Source organism: Heteronotia binoei, chromosome 2 (assembly GCF_032191835.1).
Source record: "Heteronotia binoei isolate CCM8104 ecotype False Entrance Well chromosome 2, APGP_CSIRO_Hbin_v1, whole genome shotgun sequence".
NCBI lineage: Eukaryota > Metazoa > Chordata > Lepidosauria > Squamata > Gekkonidae > Heteronotia > Heteronotia binoei.
In genome coordinates this window covers 34,255,788-34,276,018 of record NC_083224.1, presented here as the reverse complement: position 1 = coordinate 34,276,018, position 20,231 = coordinate 34,255,788, and the positions used below count along the sequence as shown (strand labels likewise).

At 44.7% G+C, this 20,231-nt stretch overlaps 1 protein-coding gene across 1 annotated transcript in view; it reads right to left on the bottom strand.

Annotated features, from left to right (window-relative positions):
- Positions 1-19,462, bottom strand: part of BCAS1 (brain enriched myelin associated protein 1) — an 87,995-nt gene extending 68,533 nt beyond the window's left edge. Inside the window, exons 1-3 of the mRNA XM_060230774.1 lie at positions 19,354-19,462; positions 7,352-7,428; positions 6,474-6,558 (exon numbers count right to left, since the gene is read on the bottom strand). Of these exons, the coding sequence (XP_060086757.1) occupies positions 6,474-6,558; positions 7,352-7,423 (157 nt within the window). The 5' untranslated portion in view covers positions 7,424-7,428; positions 19,354-19,462. The remainder of the gene's footprint in view (positions 1-6,473; positions 6,559-7,351; positions 7,429-19,353) is intronic.
- Between the last annotated feature and the right edge of the window lie 769 nt (positions 19,463-20,231).

Sequence of the window (20,231 nt, the reverse complement as noted above, 5' to 3'; positions counted from 1 at the left end):
TTCCTTTAGCAACTCATCATAGCTGAATTTCATTAAAGCCTTAATTTCCTTTGGGCTATTTATCCCTAAATATGGAGTAAAAGGACAGGTCCTCTTGTGGATCAAAAACGGGCTGAGTAATAGGAAGCAGGGAGTGAATATAAATGGACAGTCTTTGCAGTGGAGGACGGTAAGCAGTGGGGTGCTTCAGGGCTCGGTACTGGGTCCCATGCTCTTTAACTTGTTTATAAATGATTTAGAGTTGGGAGTGAGCAGTGAAGTAGCCAAGTTTGCGGATGACACTAAATTGTTCAGAGTGGTGAGAACCAGAGAGGATTGTGAGGAACTCCAATGGGATCTGTTGAGGCTGGGTGAGTGGGCATCAACATGGCAGATGCGGTTCAATGTGGCCAACTGCAAAGTAATGCACATTGGGGCCAAGAATCCCAGCTACAAATACAAGTTGATGGGGTGTGAACTGGCAGAGACTGAGATCTTGGGGTCATGGTAGATAACTCACTGAAAATGTCAAGACAGTGTGCGTTTGCAATAAAAAAGGCCAACACCATGCTGGGAATTATTAGGAAGGGAATTGAAAACAAATCAGCCAGTATCATAATGCCCCTATATAAATCGATGGTGCGGTCTCATTTGGAGTACTGTGTGCAGTTCTGGTCGCCGCACCTCAAAAAGGATATTATAGCATTAACATAAGAACATAAGAGAAGCCATGTTGGATCAGGCCAACGGCCCATCAAGTCCAACCCTCTGTGTCACACAGTGGCAAAAAATGTTATATACACACATACACTGTGGCTAATAGCCACTGATGGACCTGTGCTCCATATTTTTATCTAAACCCCTCTTGAAGGTGGCTATACTTGTGGCTGCCACCACCTCCTGTGGCAGTGAATTCCACATGTTAATCACCCTTTGGGTGAAGAAGTACTTCCTTTTATCCGTTTTAACCTGTCCGCTCAGCAATTTCATCGAATGCCCACGAGTTCTTGTATTGTGAGAAAGGGAGAAAAGTACTTCTTTTTCTACTTTCTCCATTCCATGCATTATCTTGTAAACCTCTATCATGTCACCCCGCAGTCGACGTTTCTCCAAGCTAAAGAGTCCCAAGCGTTTCAACCTTTCTTCATAGGGAAAGTGCTCCAGCCCTTTAATCATTCTAGTTGCCCTTCTCTGCACCTTCTCTAATGCTATAATATCCTTTTTGAGGTGCGGCGACCAGAACTGCACACAGTACTCCAAATGAGACCGCACCATCGATTTATACAGGGGCATTATGATACTGGCTGATTTGTTTTCAATTCCCTTCCTAATAATTCCCAGCATGGCGTTGGCCTTTTTTATTGCAATCTCACATTGTCTTGACCCCAAGATCTCTCTCTTGGTCAGTCTCTGCCAGTTCACACCCCATCAACTTGTATTTATAGCTGGGATTTTTGGCCCCAATGTGCATTACTTTGCACTTGGCCACATTGAACCGCATCTGCCACGTTGACGCCCACTCACCCAGCCTCAACAGATCCCTTTGGAGTTCCTCACAATCCTCTCTGGTTCTCACCACCCTGAACAATTTAGTGTCATCCGCAAACTTGGCCACTTCACTGCTCACTCCCAACTCTAAATCATTTATGAACAAGTTAAAGAGCATGGGACCCAGTACCGAGCCCTGCGGCACCCCACTGCTTACCGTCCTCCACTGCGAAGACTGCCCATTTATACTCACTCTCTGCTTCCTATTACTCAGCCAGTTTTTGATCCACAAGAGGACCTGTCCTTTTACTCCATGATTCTCAAGCTTTCAAAGGAGCCTTTGATGAGGAACTTTATCAAAAGCTTTCTGGAAGTCAAGGTAAACAACATCTATCGGGTCTCCTTTGTCCACATGTTTGTTCACCCCCTCAAAGAAATGCAACAGGTTAGTGAGGCAAGATCTTCCCTTGCAGAACCCATGCTGAGTCTTCCTCAATAACCCGTGTTCATCAATGTGCCTACTCATTCTGTCCTTGATAATGGTTTCTACCAACTTTCCCGGTATTGAAGTCAGACTGACTGGCCTGTAATTTCCCGGATCTCCTCTGGAACCTTTTTTAAAGATGGGGGTGACATTTGCTACCTTCCAGTCCTCAGGAACGGAGGCAGATTTCAATGAAAGATTACAGATTTTTGTTAGAAGATCCACAAGTTCAACTTTGAGTTCTTTCAGAGCTCTCGGATGTATGCCATCCGGACCCGGTGACTTATTAGTTTTTAATTTGTCTATCAGTTGTAGGACCTCCTCATTTGTCACCTCAATCTGACTCAGGTCTTTCAACACCCCTTCCAAAATTAGTGGTTCTGGGGCGGGCAAAAAGTTCTCATCTTCCACAGTGAAGACGGAGAAAGTCCAGAAAAGGGCAACTAGAATGATTAAAGGGCTGGAGCACTTTCCCTATGAAGAAAGGTTGAAACGCTTGGGACTCTTTAGCTTGGAGAAACGTTGACTGCGGGGTGACATGATAGAGGTTTACAAGATAATGCATGGGATGGAGAAAGTAGAGAAAGAAGTACTTTTCTCCCTTTCTCACAATACAAGAACTCGTGGGCATTCGATGAACAGGTTAAAACGGATAAAAGGAAGTACTTCTTCACCCAAAGGGTGATTAACATGTGGAATTCACTGCCACAGGAGGTGGTGGTGGCCACAAGTATAGCCACCTTCAAGAGGGGTTTAGATAAAAATAAGGAGCACAGGTCCATCAGTGGCTATTAGCCACAGTATGTGTGTATATATTAAATTTTTTGCCACTGTGTGACACAGAGTGTTGGACTGGATGGGCCGTTGGCCTGATCCAACATGGCTTCTCTTATGTTCTTAATATGACCACTTCTTACCATGAATAAGGGACTAAATTTCTTAGCCTTGATTTGTTATCAACTGAGAGATTGATTGGATGCAAAATTGTTCTTTCCTAGTTTATTTTTAACCCAGAAATGAGACTAAATTGTTGTAAGATCTAATTGATAGTTTGTAATGACTTTATTGGGGAAGTAGTATATAAAGTATATGAAGAGCCCCGTGGCACAGTGGTAAAGCTGTAGTACTGCAGTTCTAAGCTCTCCTCACGACCTGAGTTCGATCCTGGTGGAAGCTGGGTTCAAGTAGCTGGCTCGAGGTTGACTCAACCTCCCATCCTTCCAAGGTTGGGAAAATGACTACCAACTTGCTTGGTTCTTGCCACATCCCATATTTTCAAAGACAGTCATACAAAATATTTCTCCACAGAATCAAAAGCGTTAACCATATCAATTGAAATTAACACTGTTTCTTGTTTGGTTACCGTATAATCATTCAAGATTCCAAAGTTCTTCTAATCTTTTCTGAAATATCCCTCCCAGGGATGAAGCCAATCTCACTGAATCAGATTATTGATCATCTATTTCAATCTTTTAGCTAACATGGTGGTAAAAATCTTATAATAGCAGTTAAGAAGGACAATAGGTCTGTAATTACTTGGAGTTGAAACATCTTCCATTTCTTTAGGAATTGGGACTATCACTGCTGATTCCCATGAGGGAGGCAATAAGCCTTTCATAAAGATATTATTTCACACTTGAGTTAAAGGTTTAACTAAAATTGATCTGAATCTTTTATAAAATTTGGCAGGAAAGCCATCTAAACCATGGGCTTTATTATTTTTAAGAGCTCTAATCACATCAATTTCTTGTTCTGAAATTAGGACATCCAATAAATCTCTATCTGAAGGTTTTAATTTTGGGAGCAAATCTTGGCCTTGAAGAAATTTCTTTTATCACTTTAGGGTCTGGATTCGTAGTGGCATATAATATAGAATAAAATTCTGAAAAAAGCACTTGCCATTTGTTCCAAGGAGAAGAGCATGTGACCCAACTTATCCCCAATATGCTTAATTCTTCGAGAATGTTTTTTCTCACAGACTTTTCAGGACAATAATTTGAGAGACTTTTGTGATTTCTGCCAATACCGCTGTTTAGTATAAATACAATTTTTCTGAATTTGATTCAATTCCAACACATCCAAAACACGATGTTCAACCACCAGCTACTATATATTTTTTTTCCGATCCTGCCTGCTTATGTTGTCTTTCTACGTTTTTTTTTTATTTTTTCCATGATTGAACCGCTTGTCTTTTTTTTTGTTTCCTCAGATGGCTAGATAAGCTAATTCTCTCCCCTAATTACTGCTTTCCAAGCATCCCACACAATCAGTGGAGAGGTCTCTGGAGTGCTATTCTTCTTAAAATAAAAAGCCAAGGCTTTTTCTTTTTTCTTTGTGACTTCTGAGTTTCTTCAAAACTCTTTAGAACAGAGTCACCTTTTAGAGGTTGAGGAATGAGCGAAACCCTTTAATGTAGCATAAATCCAAGAATGATCTGTAAGAAGTTTAGGAGCTAAGTCAATGGAAATTAAATTATTCAATAAAGATCTCGAAACCAATAAATAATCAATTCTAGTATGTTGGTTATGGGGTATAGAAAAGAACAAATAGTCCCTGGTCTTAGTGCTATTTTCTTTAAAATAAAAAGCCAAGGCTTTTTCTATTTTCTTTGTGACTTCTGTATAATGTATCTGTGACTTTTTGTATTATGATTTAACAATGATTATTGAAAAAGAAATAAATAAGAATTAGAGAATCAGAAATAAAAACACCCTAACTGGATTTAAAATAGGGTATATTGGAAAACGCTATTACAGCCAAAAAATTATTTTCTATATTTGGCAACCCTAGATGAGCAGCCCATAATGTCAGGATTTATCATTGCACCTGAATGCAGCCAGGGAATGGTCCACAGCCATTCAAAGACCTTTATGGCTCAGCTAATTTCCTAAGGTGTATATCCAACACAGTGTCATCTTAACCAGAATTACACCCTTCTAGGCCAATTGACTTCAATAGACTCTGCTTAGGATGTGATTCTAATATATCACGGTACCTTCAGTGTGATTCTAGGGTTGCCAACCTCCAGGTGGTTCCTGGAGATCTCTCAGAACTACAGCTCACAGATCCAGATCACAGAGATTAGTTCACCTGGAGGAAACATGTGCTTTGGAGAAATGACTGTATGGTGCTATGGTCCTTCCCCTCCTCAAATCCTGCCCCCTCCAAGCTCCACTCCCCAAATATCCAGAAATTTCCCAGCCTGGAGCTAGAAATCCTATGTGCGACCAACACACCATGGCAACAATTATATCAGACAATGAAAATAGGCAGGGCTTTTTTTGGTAGCTGGAACTCCTTTGCATATTAGGCTACACCGCCCTGATGTAGCCAATCCTCCAAGAGTTTACAGGGCTCTACTTACAGGGTCTACTGCCTGGAAAAAATCTAGACAGTAGACCCTGTAAGTCAGTGGTCCCCAACCTTTTTGGCACCAGGGGCCGGCTGGCCCACCCACCGTGGTCCCAGGGTTGGCAGGGTGGGAGAACTGAATTTGGCCTTCCCCCCTGTGCTGTGCAGCCTTGCTGCCCCGCCCCCCTTGAGTCACCTCCTCCTCCCTCCATTTTTACCATGTTAAGCCGGAGAAAGCACCTTCTGAGCTCTTTAAAAGCTCCTGTCTTCACGGCAGCAGCAAGCAACCCACTGAACAAGCGGCGCTGCCCTTGCCTCCGGAGGCAAGGGCAGTGCTGCTTGTTCAGCAGTCGCTTGCAGCTACTGCCACGGTTTCCCTCGCGGATCAGCTGATCTGCTGATCAGCTGTGTGTGAAGAAGAACAAGATGATATTGGATTTATATCCCGCCCTCCACTCTGAAGAGTCTCAGAGCGGCTCACAATCTCCTTTACCTTCCTCCCCCACAACAGACACCCTGTGAGGTGGGTGGGGCTGGAGAGGGCTCTCACAGCAGCTGCCCTTTCAAGGACAACCTCTGCCAGAGCTATGGCTGACCCAAGGCCATGCCAGCAGGTGCAAGTGGAGGAGTGGGGAATCAAACCCGGTTCTCCCAGATAAGAGTCCACACACTTAACCACTACACCAATCTGGCTCTCAGAAGAAGGGTTCTGAGTGGAAATCTAGGAGGGGGCATGGATTCAGCATTTCCTCCTACCTGCATAAGAGAAGCCATGTTGGATCAGGCCAACGGCCCATCCAGTCCAACACTATGTATCACACAGTGGCCAATAATTTATACACACACACACACTGTGGCTAATAGCCACTGATGGACCTCTGCTCCACCTTTGCCAGTCTGTTTGCTGTAACTGCCATGTTCTGTTATATTTGTAGTTTTACAACAGTATTTTATGCATTTTTATGTATGATTTTATGGTCAATCAGTTTTAATTTTGTATGATTTTAAATGCTGGCTTAGGCTGTGAATAAACAAACAAACAACAGGGTTTACTGTAAGCTCTTGGAGGATTGGCTACATCAGGGGGGGTGTAGCCTAATATGCAAAGCAGTTTCTGCTACAAAAAAAGCCATGAAAATAGGTAGGACAGATCTTCCTTTCCAGAACATACCTGTTTCACTCTTTGTAGAAGAAATCTGTACGGCCTGGATTGTGACAGGTCCATTCTTAATATCATCAGGTGGTTCAGAAGAGATCTAGAGCATCAAATTATAATTAGTCAGTGAAATCACCTTGCTTGGAGTCTGTGGCACAACTTTGTACATTGAAACAGCAAAAAAAATCCTGGAAAATTATTATTATTATTATTATTATAAGAAGATGATATTGGATTTATATCCCGCCCTGTACTCTGAATATCAGAGTCTCAGCACGGTCACAATCTCCTTTACCTCCCCACCCCCCACATACAACAGACACCCTGTGATGTAGGTGGGGCTGAGAGAGCTCTTACAGCAGCTGCCCTTTCAAGGACAACTCCTACGAGAGCTATGATGATGTTGACCCAAGGCCATTCCAGCAGCTGCAAGTGGAGGAGTGGGGAATCAAACCCGTTTCTCCCAGATAAGAGACCATGCACTTAACCACTGTGCCAAACTGGCTCTCCAGTTTGTAAGAGTACTACACAAGCTAAATATAATCCCATAATGCTGTGGGGAAACAGGAGCAGGGACTACTTCCCAGCATTATTCAAACTAGGAAACAAAGAAGTATTGTGTGAGTGACCCATGTCTTAATACCTGCATACAAATATAAGGAAACCACATCTAAGTAGAAAATCCAGATTCTAATCCCACACTGTGTAGTTAGCTTGCTTCTTCATTCCAAATATCCCATCTCAGACTTCAAATATCACCGGTATTAAGTATAATGCAGCAAGGCTTATGCTGGGCAATTAAAGACCAAGGTTATGAATTTTAAAATGCAATTTGATTTCTCCAGAGAGCAACATCCAAGCCAAACATGACAAAGCTTTCTACTAGAAGTTACCTCTGAGTATGACGTTCTATGAACGATTTCTTGATCTGAAGGTTCCTCTTCTTTTGTTAGTAAGTTCCCCATACTGGCTGTATTGGGCGGGGTGGGTGAGGGAAGCAAAACAGAAGTTTAGGAGTGAACATACATGAAGTGAACACACATGAAGCTGTCTTATACTGAATCTGATCATTGGTCCACCATGGTCGGCAGGGCTTTTTTTGTAGAAAAGGCCAGCAGGAACTCGTTTGCATATTATGCCACACCCCCTGATGCCAAGCCAGCCGGAACTGCGTTCCTGCTCCAAAAAAGCCCTGACGGTCAGTATTATCTATTCAGACTGGCCATGGCTTTCCAGGGTCTCAGGCAGAAATCTTTCATATCACCTACTAAAAAAGGTAAAGGTAGCCCCCTGTGCAAGCACCAGTCATTTCCGACTCTGGGGTGACGTTGCTTTCACAATTTTTTCACGGCAGACTTTTTACAGAGTGGTTTGCCATTGTCTTCCCCAGTCATCTACACCTCCCCCCCCCCAGCAAGCTGGGTACTCATTTTACCGACCTCGGAAGAATGGAAGGCTGAGTCAACCTCGAGCTGGCTACCTGGACCCAGCTTCCACCGGGATTGAACTCAGGTCATGAGCAGAGCTTAAGACTGCAGTACTGCAGCTTTACCACTCTGCGCCATGGGGCTCTTCTTATCACCTACTACCAGGTCCTTAATTGAAGGTGCTGGAGATTGAACCTGGGACCTTCTGCATCACAAGCAGATACTCTACCATTCTGACTACAGCAAGTCTTAGCCATGATCCCACATAGGGATCAGTTGAATTCTCAGACTGACTGATTTTTGCTGTGCCTTCAGATCTCAGCATGCAACTGACCCCCATGTTGGATTATATAATTATTCATTTCTTTAGAAATGTATGAGCTGTATCTCCAGAGACATGCCAAGGACAGTTCATGAACTAAAACAATACAGCAAACCAAAAACAATCTATTAAACACAAGACAGGGGGCATAAAAACAGCATAAAAGAATGGTGAACAATCCAAAGTCAGTTTATTTCCCAGAAGGGAAGAAATGGAAGTAGAAGTGAAGTGAAATCAGCTACAACAGCTTCGCTCACCAGAGCACAGTCTTCTGCAGGGGCCAATCTGCAAATGGGCAAAATCAACAACTTCCCATACGCGTTGCGGATCCCAGCCTGTGGAGACTGGGAAGGCTCCTGCTCTCCTGGCTATTCACAAGCTATGCAAAACTAAATTATTCAAGAGGGCTTTTCTGTCCTTTTCTGGCTTAACACGCGGGAGAGGCAGTCTTGCAGATATGAGGGTCCAAGGCCATGAAGGGCTTTGCATGTGATAGTGAAATGCGGTCTCATAACAGATGGGCAACCAGTGACGTGCCTGAAGGATGGGAGTAATATGCATGCTTCGTCTAGCTCCCAATAAAAGCTGAGCTGCCAATGGAATTTAGGAGACCTGGCTTTCCCAGCTCTGGTACCTCACCTGTGGAATTCTTTTCCCCTTGAGGCTTACCTGGTGTCTACACTGCTCTCTTCTAGGCACCAGGCCAAAATGTTTCTTTTTACCCAGACTTTTAATTAGGGATTTTAAGCTCATTGTTACAGTCTGCTTTTTGCCTGAAGACTGTGCTTCATGTTGGTCTGTCTGGGGTTTTAATGATGGGTTTTGATTAATAACGTTTGGCATTTTGTGTTCATAGAATCATGGAGTTGGAAGGGACCTCCAGGGTCATCTAGTCCAACCCCCTGCACAATGCAGGAAACTCACAAATACCTCCCCCTAAATTCACAGGATCTTCATTGCTGTCAGATGGCCATCTAGCCTCTGTTTAAAAACTTCCAAGGAAGGAGAGCTTACCACATCCTGAGGGAGTCTGTTCCACTGAGGAACTGCACTAATGGTCAGGAAGTTCTTCCTAATGTTGAGACGGAAACTCTTTTGATTTAATTTCATTAAATTAGTTCTGGTCCTATCTTCTGGGGCCACAGAAAACAATTCCACACTCTCTTCTATATGACAGCCCTTCAGGTACTTGAAGATGGTGATCATTTCACCTTTCAGCTGCTTCCTCTCCAGGCTAAACATGCCCAGCTCCTTCAACCTTTCTTCATAGGACTTGGTATCCAGACCCCTCACCATCTTTGTCGCCCTCTTCTGGACCCATTCCAGCTTGTCTATATCCTTCTTAAAATGTGGTGCCCAAAACTGAACACAATACTCCAGGTGAGGTCTTACCAGAGCAGACAGAGTAAAGCGATACCATCACTTTACGTGATCTAGACACTATACTTCTGTTGATACAGCCCAAAATTGCATTTGCCTTTTCAGCCATTGCATCACACTGTTGACTCATGTTTAGCATATGGTCCACTAAGACCCCTAGATCCTTTTCGCACATACTACTGCTAAGAATAGGGTTGCCAAGTCCAATTCAAGAAATATCTGGGGACTTTGGGGATGGAGCCAGAAGACATTGGGGTGGAGCTAAGAGACATTGGGGCGGAGCCAGGAGCAAGGGTGTGACAAGCATAATTGAACTCCAAGAGAGTTCTGGCCATCACAGTTAAAGGGACAGCACACCTTTTTAAATGCCTTCCTTCCACAGGAAATAATGAAGGGTAGGGGCACCTTCTTTTGGGGCTCATAGAATTGGACCCACTGGTTCAATCATTTTGAAACATGGGAGGTATTTTGGGGAGAGGCACTAGATGCTATACTGTACTTCTAACACAAAGAACAGCTCCTCCAGAGTCCCCGATACCTCCAGATAAATTCCCCATTATACCCTATGAGAATTGATCTCCACATAGAGAATAATGAAGTGCCCCGCAGACATTTCCCTCCCCCCGCCCGTTTCTGGTGACTCTGAAGCGAGGGATTGGCAATGCATCTCTACTCACGAGTTGCTGCCAACTTCTTCAAAGTGACACAGACACACCATCCCAAGAGGAAGCCTTTCCATTCGGAGACTGAAGCCTCCGGAGGTGGAAAGTCACATGATGGCTGTGGGGGCGGGGCTTCCCCCCACCTGCCAGCTGACTGGGGGTGGGAAGGAGCCTGGGAAAGCAGAAGAACCCCCGCTGGGACCTGGGGATTGGCAAGCCTAACTAAGACAAGTCTCTCCCCATCCGATAACTATGCATTGGATTTTTCCTACCTAAATTCAGAACTTTACATTTATCCCTATTAAAATTCATTTTATTGGCTTTAGTCCAGTTTTCCACCCAGTCAAGGTCATCCTGTGTTATATTTTTGTAAAGTGCCTCATATAGGTCTCCTGGAGAAGCTGCATAGAAACTTTCAAAAATACACATGTGGGCCAGCAGAATAGGGTTGCCAGGTCTATACTAGAAAAATACCTGGAGACTTGGGGGGTGGAGCCAGGAGAGGGTGGGGTTTGGGATGGGAGGGGCTTCAGCATGGTGCAATGCCATAGAGTCCACCTCCAAAGTAGCCATTTTCTCCAGAGGAGCTGATCTCTGCCAGCTGGAGATCAGTTGTAAAAGAGAGAGATCTCCAGGCCCCACCTGGAGGCTGGCAACCCTACAGCAGAAGCACCAGTGACAGAAAAGGATGGGAAGAGCAAGTTCAACTGATTGTACCTTTTCACAAATGCCTTTTAGGTTTTTTGTCTATATGGTTCTTATAGCTTTTGGTGGTCTTGAGTGGAAAAGAATCACACTGTAAATGTAGTTTACACTGTATGGGATCCAAGCCTTAATACCGTAATTCTCCTCTCTCATCACATATGTTGGCCAGCAAGGAAAATAATCATTAATTAAAGCACTTCCATCCTGCTTTTACACCCAAACTGACTCACAATCTTATTATAATCCCATAAAGTTAAAACATAAAAACACAGAATCAGAATACAGAGATGGAGAACCATGAAAAATACAACCCAATTATTGGAGTATTACATAGTGAATGTTGTGGTATAATGGGGGTGGTCTGCTAGTACAGTAAGGATCTAGATTTATGTACGGTGATAAGAAATGCAAGAACAGCTGGGTTAAAAGAAGAAGAAGCTGCCCTTGCAATGAGAGTTATGCTCAATGTACACAAACTAGTCCTCCAAACTTTATAAAAATAGTATCAAAGATGAATGCAGTCTAACTGGTTTAAAGGCGATACCACTAAGCATCTGCTAATGTTGCTTTCTCAACGTGTGTTTCTTTTCCTGTCAAAGAGGCTAAGCAGAAAGGGCAAAGTCTTAGGGCAGAGAAATTCCCACGTGATCTAGTTCCTTGTCTGAAGATGTAGGGGCTTTTTACAGATTTTTAGATGTTGAGGACTATGTACAAAGAAGAAAGTAAGGCACTGATCGTGCAATCCCAGAGTTGCATCCTTCTAAACCTTCAGTGGACTTAGAAGGGTACAACTGTGTTGAGGATTGCATCAAGCGTCATTTTGGGCAGGAGCTCACAGAACCAGAGCTCTGGAACCTCTAAATTTTATTTGTGCTCCTTCTTTCTCCCCCCTCCCCACCCCCAATACTTGTTCTGGGCTCCATTGTTCAAATCCCCTGTGAGAGTTTTGCTGAACTCTAAGACTTGACAAACTTTCTAACATTTCTCCCTACAAAAATGGGAAAAAAAACAAAAACAGACAGAAATCTTCATCATGGCCACATAGGAGAAAGTAATATTAAAAGTATGATGCGAGTCAGGTTTTCTTATGACAATGATAATTCAAGAAGCATTTTAAGGTAGATGCTGAGCTGATATAATTTAGTATACCTTCCAGTGATGTCAGGGGTATCTGGCATATGCAAATAAGTTATGCTAATTACTTGCGCTAATGAGCTTTGGCACCTCTTCTATGAAATGACCCGTGGGTTGCATCACAAATCCATCCCAGAGCCAATTGCAGCCCAGGCTGCAGTTCTAAAGATACTTTCCTGGGAGTGAGTCCCACTGCATTAGTATCAGACTTTGTATCTGAGTAGACCCACTTAGGAGTGTTTCTTATTTAATGCCTCTCAGAGCACAAGAGATGAAGGCTGGATGACCAATGTTTCTTATAACAGTAAGCCCCAGGCTAGTCTGATCTCAGAAACTAAGCAGGGTTGGCCCTGGCTAGTATTTGAATGGGAGCCCACCAAGGAATACCATCATCATGATGCACAGGCAGGCAATGGTTAACCACCTCTGAATGTCTCTCGCCTTGAAAACTCTACAGGGTTTCCATGAGTCAGCTGTGATTTGACAGCAAAATAAAAGGTGTGGAAATTGGCAGGTGAAGCTTTTCCTGGTATGGAGTAGCATCATCTGGTAGGTAACATCTCATTAATCTTCTATTAAAGGGACAGGGCACTTCTTTCTCCAGGCTGTTGCCAAGACCAGTTACAGCTAAAGAAAAAGCCTCCCCTCTCCTCCCCGCCCCCCCCAAAAGATGGGGAAAGTCAAATATCCAGCATAATAGAATAAGGCTGCAGATTTATACCCTGCCCTTCTCTCTGAATCAGAGACTCAGAGCGGCTCACAATCTCCTATATCTTCTCCTCCCACAGCAGACACCCTGTGAGGTGGGTGGGGCTGAGAGGACTCTCACAGCAGCTGCCCTTTCAAGGATGACTCTGTGAGAGCTATGGCTAACCCAAGGCCATTCCAGCAGCTGTAAGTGGAGGAGTGAGGAATCAAACCCGGTTCTCCTAGTTAAGAGTCCACACACTTAACCACTACACCAATCTGGCTTTAACCTTTAATAAAGGTTCAAATTCTAAGAACATAAGAGAAGCCATGTTGGATCAGGCCAATGTCCCATTCAGTCCAACACTCTGTGTCATACAGTGGCCAAAACCCAGGTGCCATCAGGAGATCCACCAGCAAAGTCAGAACTCTGGAAGCCCTCCCACTGTCCCTCCCCCCAGCACCAAGAAGACAGAGCATCACTGCCCCAGACAGAGTGTTCTATTTATACCTTGTGGCTAATATCCATTGATAGGCCTCTACTCCATATATTTATTCAATTCTGTCTTGAGGCTGTCTATGCTTCTAGCTGCAACCACTTCCTGAGGCAGTGAATTCCACATGCTAATTACTCTTTGGGTGAAAGACTTCCTTTTATCTGTTCTAAACCTACTGCTCATCAATTTTATTGAGTGTCCATGAGATCTTGTATTGTGAGAAAGGGAGAAAAGTACTTCTTTCTCTACCTTCTCTATTCCATGCATAATGGTGTAAACCTCTATCATGTCACTCCTGCCCCCAACTTCACAAAACACCTTTTCCCTTTAATGGACAGTTCCCCTACCCTAAATTAGAAGACTACTGGAGTATGTTCATCGCATTTTCATCTTGCCTTTCCTCTATATCTATGTCTCTCCTCACCTCTGGAGAGCCAGTTTGGTGTAGTGGTTAAGTGTGCGGACTCTTATCTGGGAGAACCGGGTTTGATTCCCCACTCCTCCACTTGCACCTGCTGGAATGGCCTTAGGTCAGCCATAGCTCTGGCAGAAGTTGTCCTTGAAAGGGCAGCTGCTGCGAGAGTCCTCTCCAGCCCCACCCACCTCACAGGGTGTTTGTTGTGGGAGAGGAAGGTAAAGGAGATTGTGAGCCGCTCTGAGACTCTTCGGAGTGGAGGGCGGGATATAAATCCAATATCTTCTTCTTCTCTAGGTACCAGTGCCAATCGCGCTCCCAGATCTACACACACATGGTGTTGTTTTGTCTTGCATACACCACAACAATTTCCATCCAGAAGTGCTCCTGCAATGTTCACTGGAGGCTTGGTATGCACATCTGAGAGGAAGCTTTCCCTCACAGCTTGGAACTGCACATGGCTGGGTTCCACATGGAGAGGGGATGGGAAAAGCTGACCCACCCTCAGAAAAGCAGCAGCAAGGGAGATAGAGATGCATGACAACAACATCCATACACCCTGCCCTCCCCTCTCCCCATCTTCCTTGCATCATCGTAAAAGCACTGACTCGACTGCTAGGCTTTTGAAAGGGATAGCTACAAACACTGGCCAAGAGAGACTGCCAAAAATCCCTATTAATTTTGATTACCAGTGCTTAAGGTGGTCAGCTCTGGGTTGGGAAATATTTGGAGATTTTGAGGGTGCAGCTTCAGGGTAGGGTTTGGAGAGGGAAGAGACCTCAGTGGACTAGATTGTCATAGAGTTCACCTTCCAACAGCCACCTTCTCCAGGGGAACTAATCTTTGACACTTGGAGACCAAGTTCTAATATGTAGTGGGGGGTAGATCCATGTGTTTACTAAAAGATGGGGTATGGTTTATAGTACAAATGATATGATAGAGGTTTACAAGATTATGCATGGGATGGAGAAGGTAGAGAAAGAAGTACTTTTCTCCCTTTCTCACAATACAAGAACTCATGGGCATTCGATGAAATTGCTGAGCAATCGGGTTAGAATGGATAAAAGGAGGTACTTTTTCACCCAAAGGGTGATTAACATGTGGAATTCACTGCCACAGGAGGTGGTGGCGGCTACAGGCATAGCCAGCTTCAAGAGGGGGTTAGATAAAAATATGGAGCAGAGGTCCATCAGTGGCTATTAGCCACAGTGTGTGTGTGTGTGTGTGTGTGTATATATAAATTATTGGCCACTGTGTGATACATAGTGTTGGACTGGATGGGCCGTTGGCCTGATCCAACATGGCTTCTCTTATGTTCTTATGTTCTTATGCAGGTAGGAGGAAATGCTGAATCCATGCCCCCTCCTAGATTTCCACTCAGAACCCTTCTTCTGAGAGCCAGTTTGGTGTAGTGGTTAAGTGAGTGGACTCTTATCTGGGAGAACCAAGTTTGATTCCCCACTCCTCCACTTGCAGCTGCTGGAATGGCCTTGGGTTAGCCATGCTCTGGCAGAGGTTGTCCTTAAAAGGGCAACTGCTGTGAGAGCCCTCTCAGCCCCACCCACCTCACAGGGTGTCTATTGTGGGGGGAGAAGACATGGGAGATTGTAAGCCGCTCTGAGTCTCTGATTCAGAGAGAAGGGCGGGGTATAAATCTGCAATTCTTCTTCTTCTTCTAGCTAGACTCATTCCAGGGCTTTTTTTGTAGCAGTCCTCTGCATATTAGGCTACACCCCCTGATGTAGCCACTCCTTCAAGAGCTTACAGAGCTCTTCTTACAAGACATTCTATAAGCTCTTTGAGGACTGGCTACATGGGGGGTGGGGTGTAGCCTAATATGCAAAAAGAGTTCCTGCTACAAAAAGCCCTGCATTTACCGTATTTACACTTGGCTGGATAGGAATTGCGGGGGGGGGGGGGGGGGCAAGAGCTGCAGGGAGAAAGTCCTAGGTTCCTCCAACCGGGTGCTCACACCTTCCTCCAGGCATACACTGCTTTATATTGAGGGGAGAGGGCTGCTTTTAAATATCCAGGCTTGCCTCTGGCTCTGTCACATGTAAGATGGGCCCTGGGGTACTGCTGAAAAGCTGGGTTTGCAGCTATGTGTCGCCTGAGCCATTTCAATACCCAAACTTCCTGTATGATAAATTTAATTGTTATGTCTAAATGCACATTAAGGGAGGACGCATGGTTACTAAATCCAGGAATAGCAGGGCTGGATCATGAGTCTGGAACTCAGAAGTCCTGGGTGTCATATTACATTCTGCTATGTGCAACGGGAAAGAATACGTTGAACACGTGTCTAGCTGTTGCTAAAGTAAATATCCGGTTACACACCCCACAACTGTTTGGAAAGGGATTCCACCTGTGTACTTGCCTCAGGACAGACAGCGTAAGAGTGCAAAGACATTTCAGAAATACTAATTTTTATTTCTGTAGTTTAGAAGGCATCCTACAGATAGGAGTGTACATTTTTGCAACGAGTGCTAGTTTGCAGAAATGATAACTGATTTCTGCAAGTTTAAAAGGTCAGAAGCCAGCAGGCTGATTTTGTTCTGGGCAGTTGTTAACCTGGAGACAGACCCCAAGGTTATACAATTTAAAGAAGAGGAAGTAGATCCTGTGGATCTGGAAGTTTGGGGGGGGGGAGGACCTTTCTTTGGTTTTTAAAAGTTTGCCTGCTGCAAAGTTGACAGCAAAGGGCAGGGACTGGAATGAGTCAGGCAAAGTCAACAAGAACCACCCTTGAGCAACCCAAACTGGAGCACAGCTGAGCTCATACCATCTATCCAGCCTACAGGACTGCCACTTCAGAGAGCTCATTCCATGCACTTAAATAGGGCTATAGTCCATACATTAAATGCAGCAGAACAGAACACTATTGGAATTCCACAAGGAAAAAAGCAGCTTGGGGGTGGAAATATGGAGTAGAAAACCTGACTGGTGGAGAAAAGGTTCAGACCCCCAATCTTGCTGTTAGTTCTCCAAAACAAGTACTTCTCAAATCTGTGTTTCTTTACATAAAGCTGCTTTCCTTTTTCTTTAGTAGCCAGGAAAAGTCTGCTTAGGTGACCAGGGCAATGTACAAGCCCCAACAATGTTGTTTTTGCAGAGCTATGGAAATCCCTATCTGATACGGTATGCTGTTCATTCAAGTGGATCTCTTGTGTGAGCAGAAAGGGGCAAAAAAGCAGCCCATCATTTGAAACATGTGGACTGGCTCTAAAAATAGCATGCTTCCCTGACCTCTTTGCTTGATTGAACAAGGATGAAAATAAAAGCCACCAAAAAAAACCCTCCCCTGCTCTGTGAAGTCGTTAGTCCTGTTCTTAACAGAAATGAAGTTTAAGCACATGTTTGGTCTCTATCATCCCTTGTTATCCTTGCCTCACTTTTCTCTCTCTCTGTCCTTAGGTTTCTATTGTAAGCTAACTGGGGCAGAGGACTTTTTGCTTATGTTACTTTGGAAAACACCCTCTGCAGTGACTGGGCAGATCCAACATAGGATTTCCACAGATAGAAGGGGAGATCATTTTCACTGATCCCCTCCTCCCATGGCAGACCACTGATTTCCCTGTGTGCTATTCTTCAGGAGGCTCATGTCTCCCAGAGGGGCAATTGGGATAGCTGCTGCAGGAAGGAAGAGGTGTTCCAACATCCCCCCCCCCCCTTCTTGATTTTGCATTAAAGAAAGCTGCACACTTGATGTGGTCTGCATTTTAAAGATTAGCTTGCATCAACTCCCTGCTCTGGATTGGTTCTCACATGACAGGTAACAAGAGGCAGGAATCATTTATATGTCTTGGTACAGTGCAGAGGATTAAAAGTGTAAGCTGTTCATATACAGTGAGATCACAATGCACAGGTTTCTAGTTGGCACAAGACCCTCACTAGGGTTGCCAGCCTCCAAGTAGAGCTCTCAGAATTGCAATTGGTCTCCAGATCACAGAATACACTTCCCTTGGAGAGAATGGCTGCTGTGGAGTGTGGAATCTATGGCATTATAAAACCTGCCCAAATCTTGCTTTTTCTGGGCTCCAGCTCCAGCTCTACAGGAGCTTCCCAATTTAATGTATTGATGGTGCATGCCACCCACACAGTCCTGATTGTTGTTTCCTACCATGGTGGTGCTGGAGGAGGAGAGTTGGAATTATACCTCACCCTTCACCCAGAATCTGAGTGACTTCCTTTCCTTTTCCCACAACAGACGTCCTCTAAGGTAAGTGGGGCTGAGAGAGCTCTGAGAGAACTGCTCTTGAGGAAAGAGCTCTGAGAGAACTTGTGACTGACCTAAGGTCACCCAGCTGGCTTCATGCAGAGGAGTGGGGAATCAAACCCAGTTCTCCAGATTAGAGTCCACAGCTCCTAACCAATATGCCAAACTGGCTCTCCAAACTGGAACTGATGTCAGTTTGGACTTACTCTGTTTGATGTCCCATTCCTACTTATCTTCAGTTCCCATTTGTAAAACAGGAACAACAGTGGCCTACCTCATAGAATTGTTGTGTGAATTATTGACATGAACATAAGCACTATGGAAACCATTTTCCAGATTAAGGGCTGGTGCTCCGATTACATTTTATCCCACCCTTCTTCCGAGGAGTTCTGACTCTTACAGCAACCCAATAAAGGAGGATAGGATAGGACCATGTGAGCTGACGGGTAGAACAGTTGCTTTCAATAGAGTATTTCGGCTACCCACTGCCCAGCTGAGTGCCTGAATGATGCAAGGGCTAGGATTCTGGTGGGCTCACAGTAGGAAGATCAAGGTCCAAATGATCTTGGTCCAGTCACATTTACTGGTCCAGTCAGCTTAACTTTCCTCTCAGGGATATTGTGAGCAGGAAGTACAATGGCTCCCCATTAAGAACAGACAGGACCGGCCCTGCCACTGGGCAAACTAGGCAATTGCCATGGACACCAGCCTTCTGGGGGTGTCAAATTGGGCACCCCCCCCGCTTTTGACTCCGTAATGTTACCAGTGCAGGGGAGGGCACCAGAAGTCAGCCTTGCCTAGGGAACCAGACAGTCTAGGGCTGGCCCTGACAGCAGATAGGGTGATCATATTGGGTTTTTCATAATATAGTCATCCTGTCCTCTTCCAGAGCTGAACTCCCATTTTGCCAGATCTCAAACAGTTTTTTTCTCCATAGCAGCAAGAAAAGGCATTTAACTCTTGGTATCCGGGTTGGTTTGCTGCAAATCTGATTGTTATATATAAATATGCATTTGCTCTCTTTATTGCCCCAGCTCACACAATCTGAGCGGCCCTGGTATTTCCCTGGTTCCTTTTGAACAACTTGGGTGGGTAATTTATGCCTCTGAGCCGGGCCCCTCTCCTATCAGAGATCTGAGCTTGGCAGACCAACCTCTGCATCCCCTCGTGGTGTAGTTTTGCATTCCGCTCAGAGGCACCGACCTCCAGTGGGGAGGAATCACAGCTCCACTAGCCACGTTGGCAAGCAAACAAAACTCCACTCTGTTTTGCAACTGGAGAAGCTGGCAGAGAGTTCCTATAAAGGTTTGTCCTACACAGCTTTCCAAAGGGCTCAGAGCAGAGAAGAAGGAAAGAAAGGAGTGAAGGAAAATAAAAGAGCACTTATCTATGCTTTAAGAAAGAGCACTTAGCTAAGAAAGAAGCAATAAAAACCCAGAAAATTGCTTACCTGGTGCAGCTGTTCAGTCACCAGCCTAGCGCTTCTGAGCTCCGGTTTAACTGTTCAAGAAGATGTCTGGATATAGCCCTTCCCAGCGGTCAGCAGGTACCTTGCCCAGCCTTGGGCAATCTTCAGAATGAAACCTCACAAACGCTAGAGTGGAAACGCAATGACAGGGTGGAGTTTGTGACACTCAAGTGCCCTGCTAAATTATTTTCCCTACCTGGCCTGCAGGGCCACCCAAACCTGTTCAGTTAAAGGCACACAATGTATTTTTTTAAAAGGATCTTTTAAAACAAATGGTTCGTGCAGCCAATTAATGTAGCTTCACTGGGGAAGAAGTGTAGAAAGAATGGAAGGAAACCAGAATACACACTTCTAGTGAACTCCCCTCCATATTTGCCACCTCAAGGGGAACACCAGGATAGCTCAGAACAGCCCGATATTGTCAGATCTCAGAAGCTACTCAGGGTTGGCCCTGGCTAGTATTTGGATGGGAAACAATGGTGATGTCAGGGTGTGTGGCCTGATATGCAAATGAGTTCCTGCTGAGCTTTTTCTACAAAAAAAGCCGTGTGTAGGCTGATGATTTCCAGCAAAGTGCCCCATGGCACCTGCCAGTGTGTTTCTTGGCATCTAGCTGCTTCTTCCCCAAAGCAACTTTTCCCAAGAAGCAAAAAGCCAGTCTTGACTTTCTTCCAACTCCTTAAAATAGGAGGCGCTTCAGCAGAACAGAGTGGGAATTACCACAGCTTTGTATCTTCAAGGAGCGGTCATTTGGAAACAGTCACCTCCATCACAGGATACTGGAACCTCCCCAAAGTTCGGGAGCTTCCCAGAGTTTTGTGTGGGGACGTGGACAACCCTAATCTCATCTTCCATAGCAG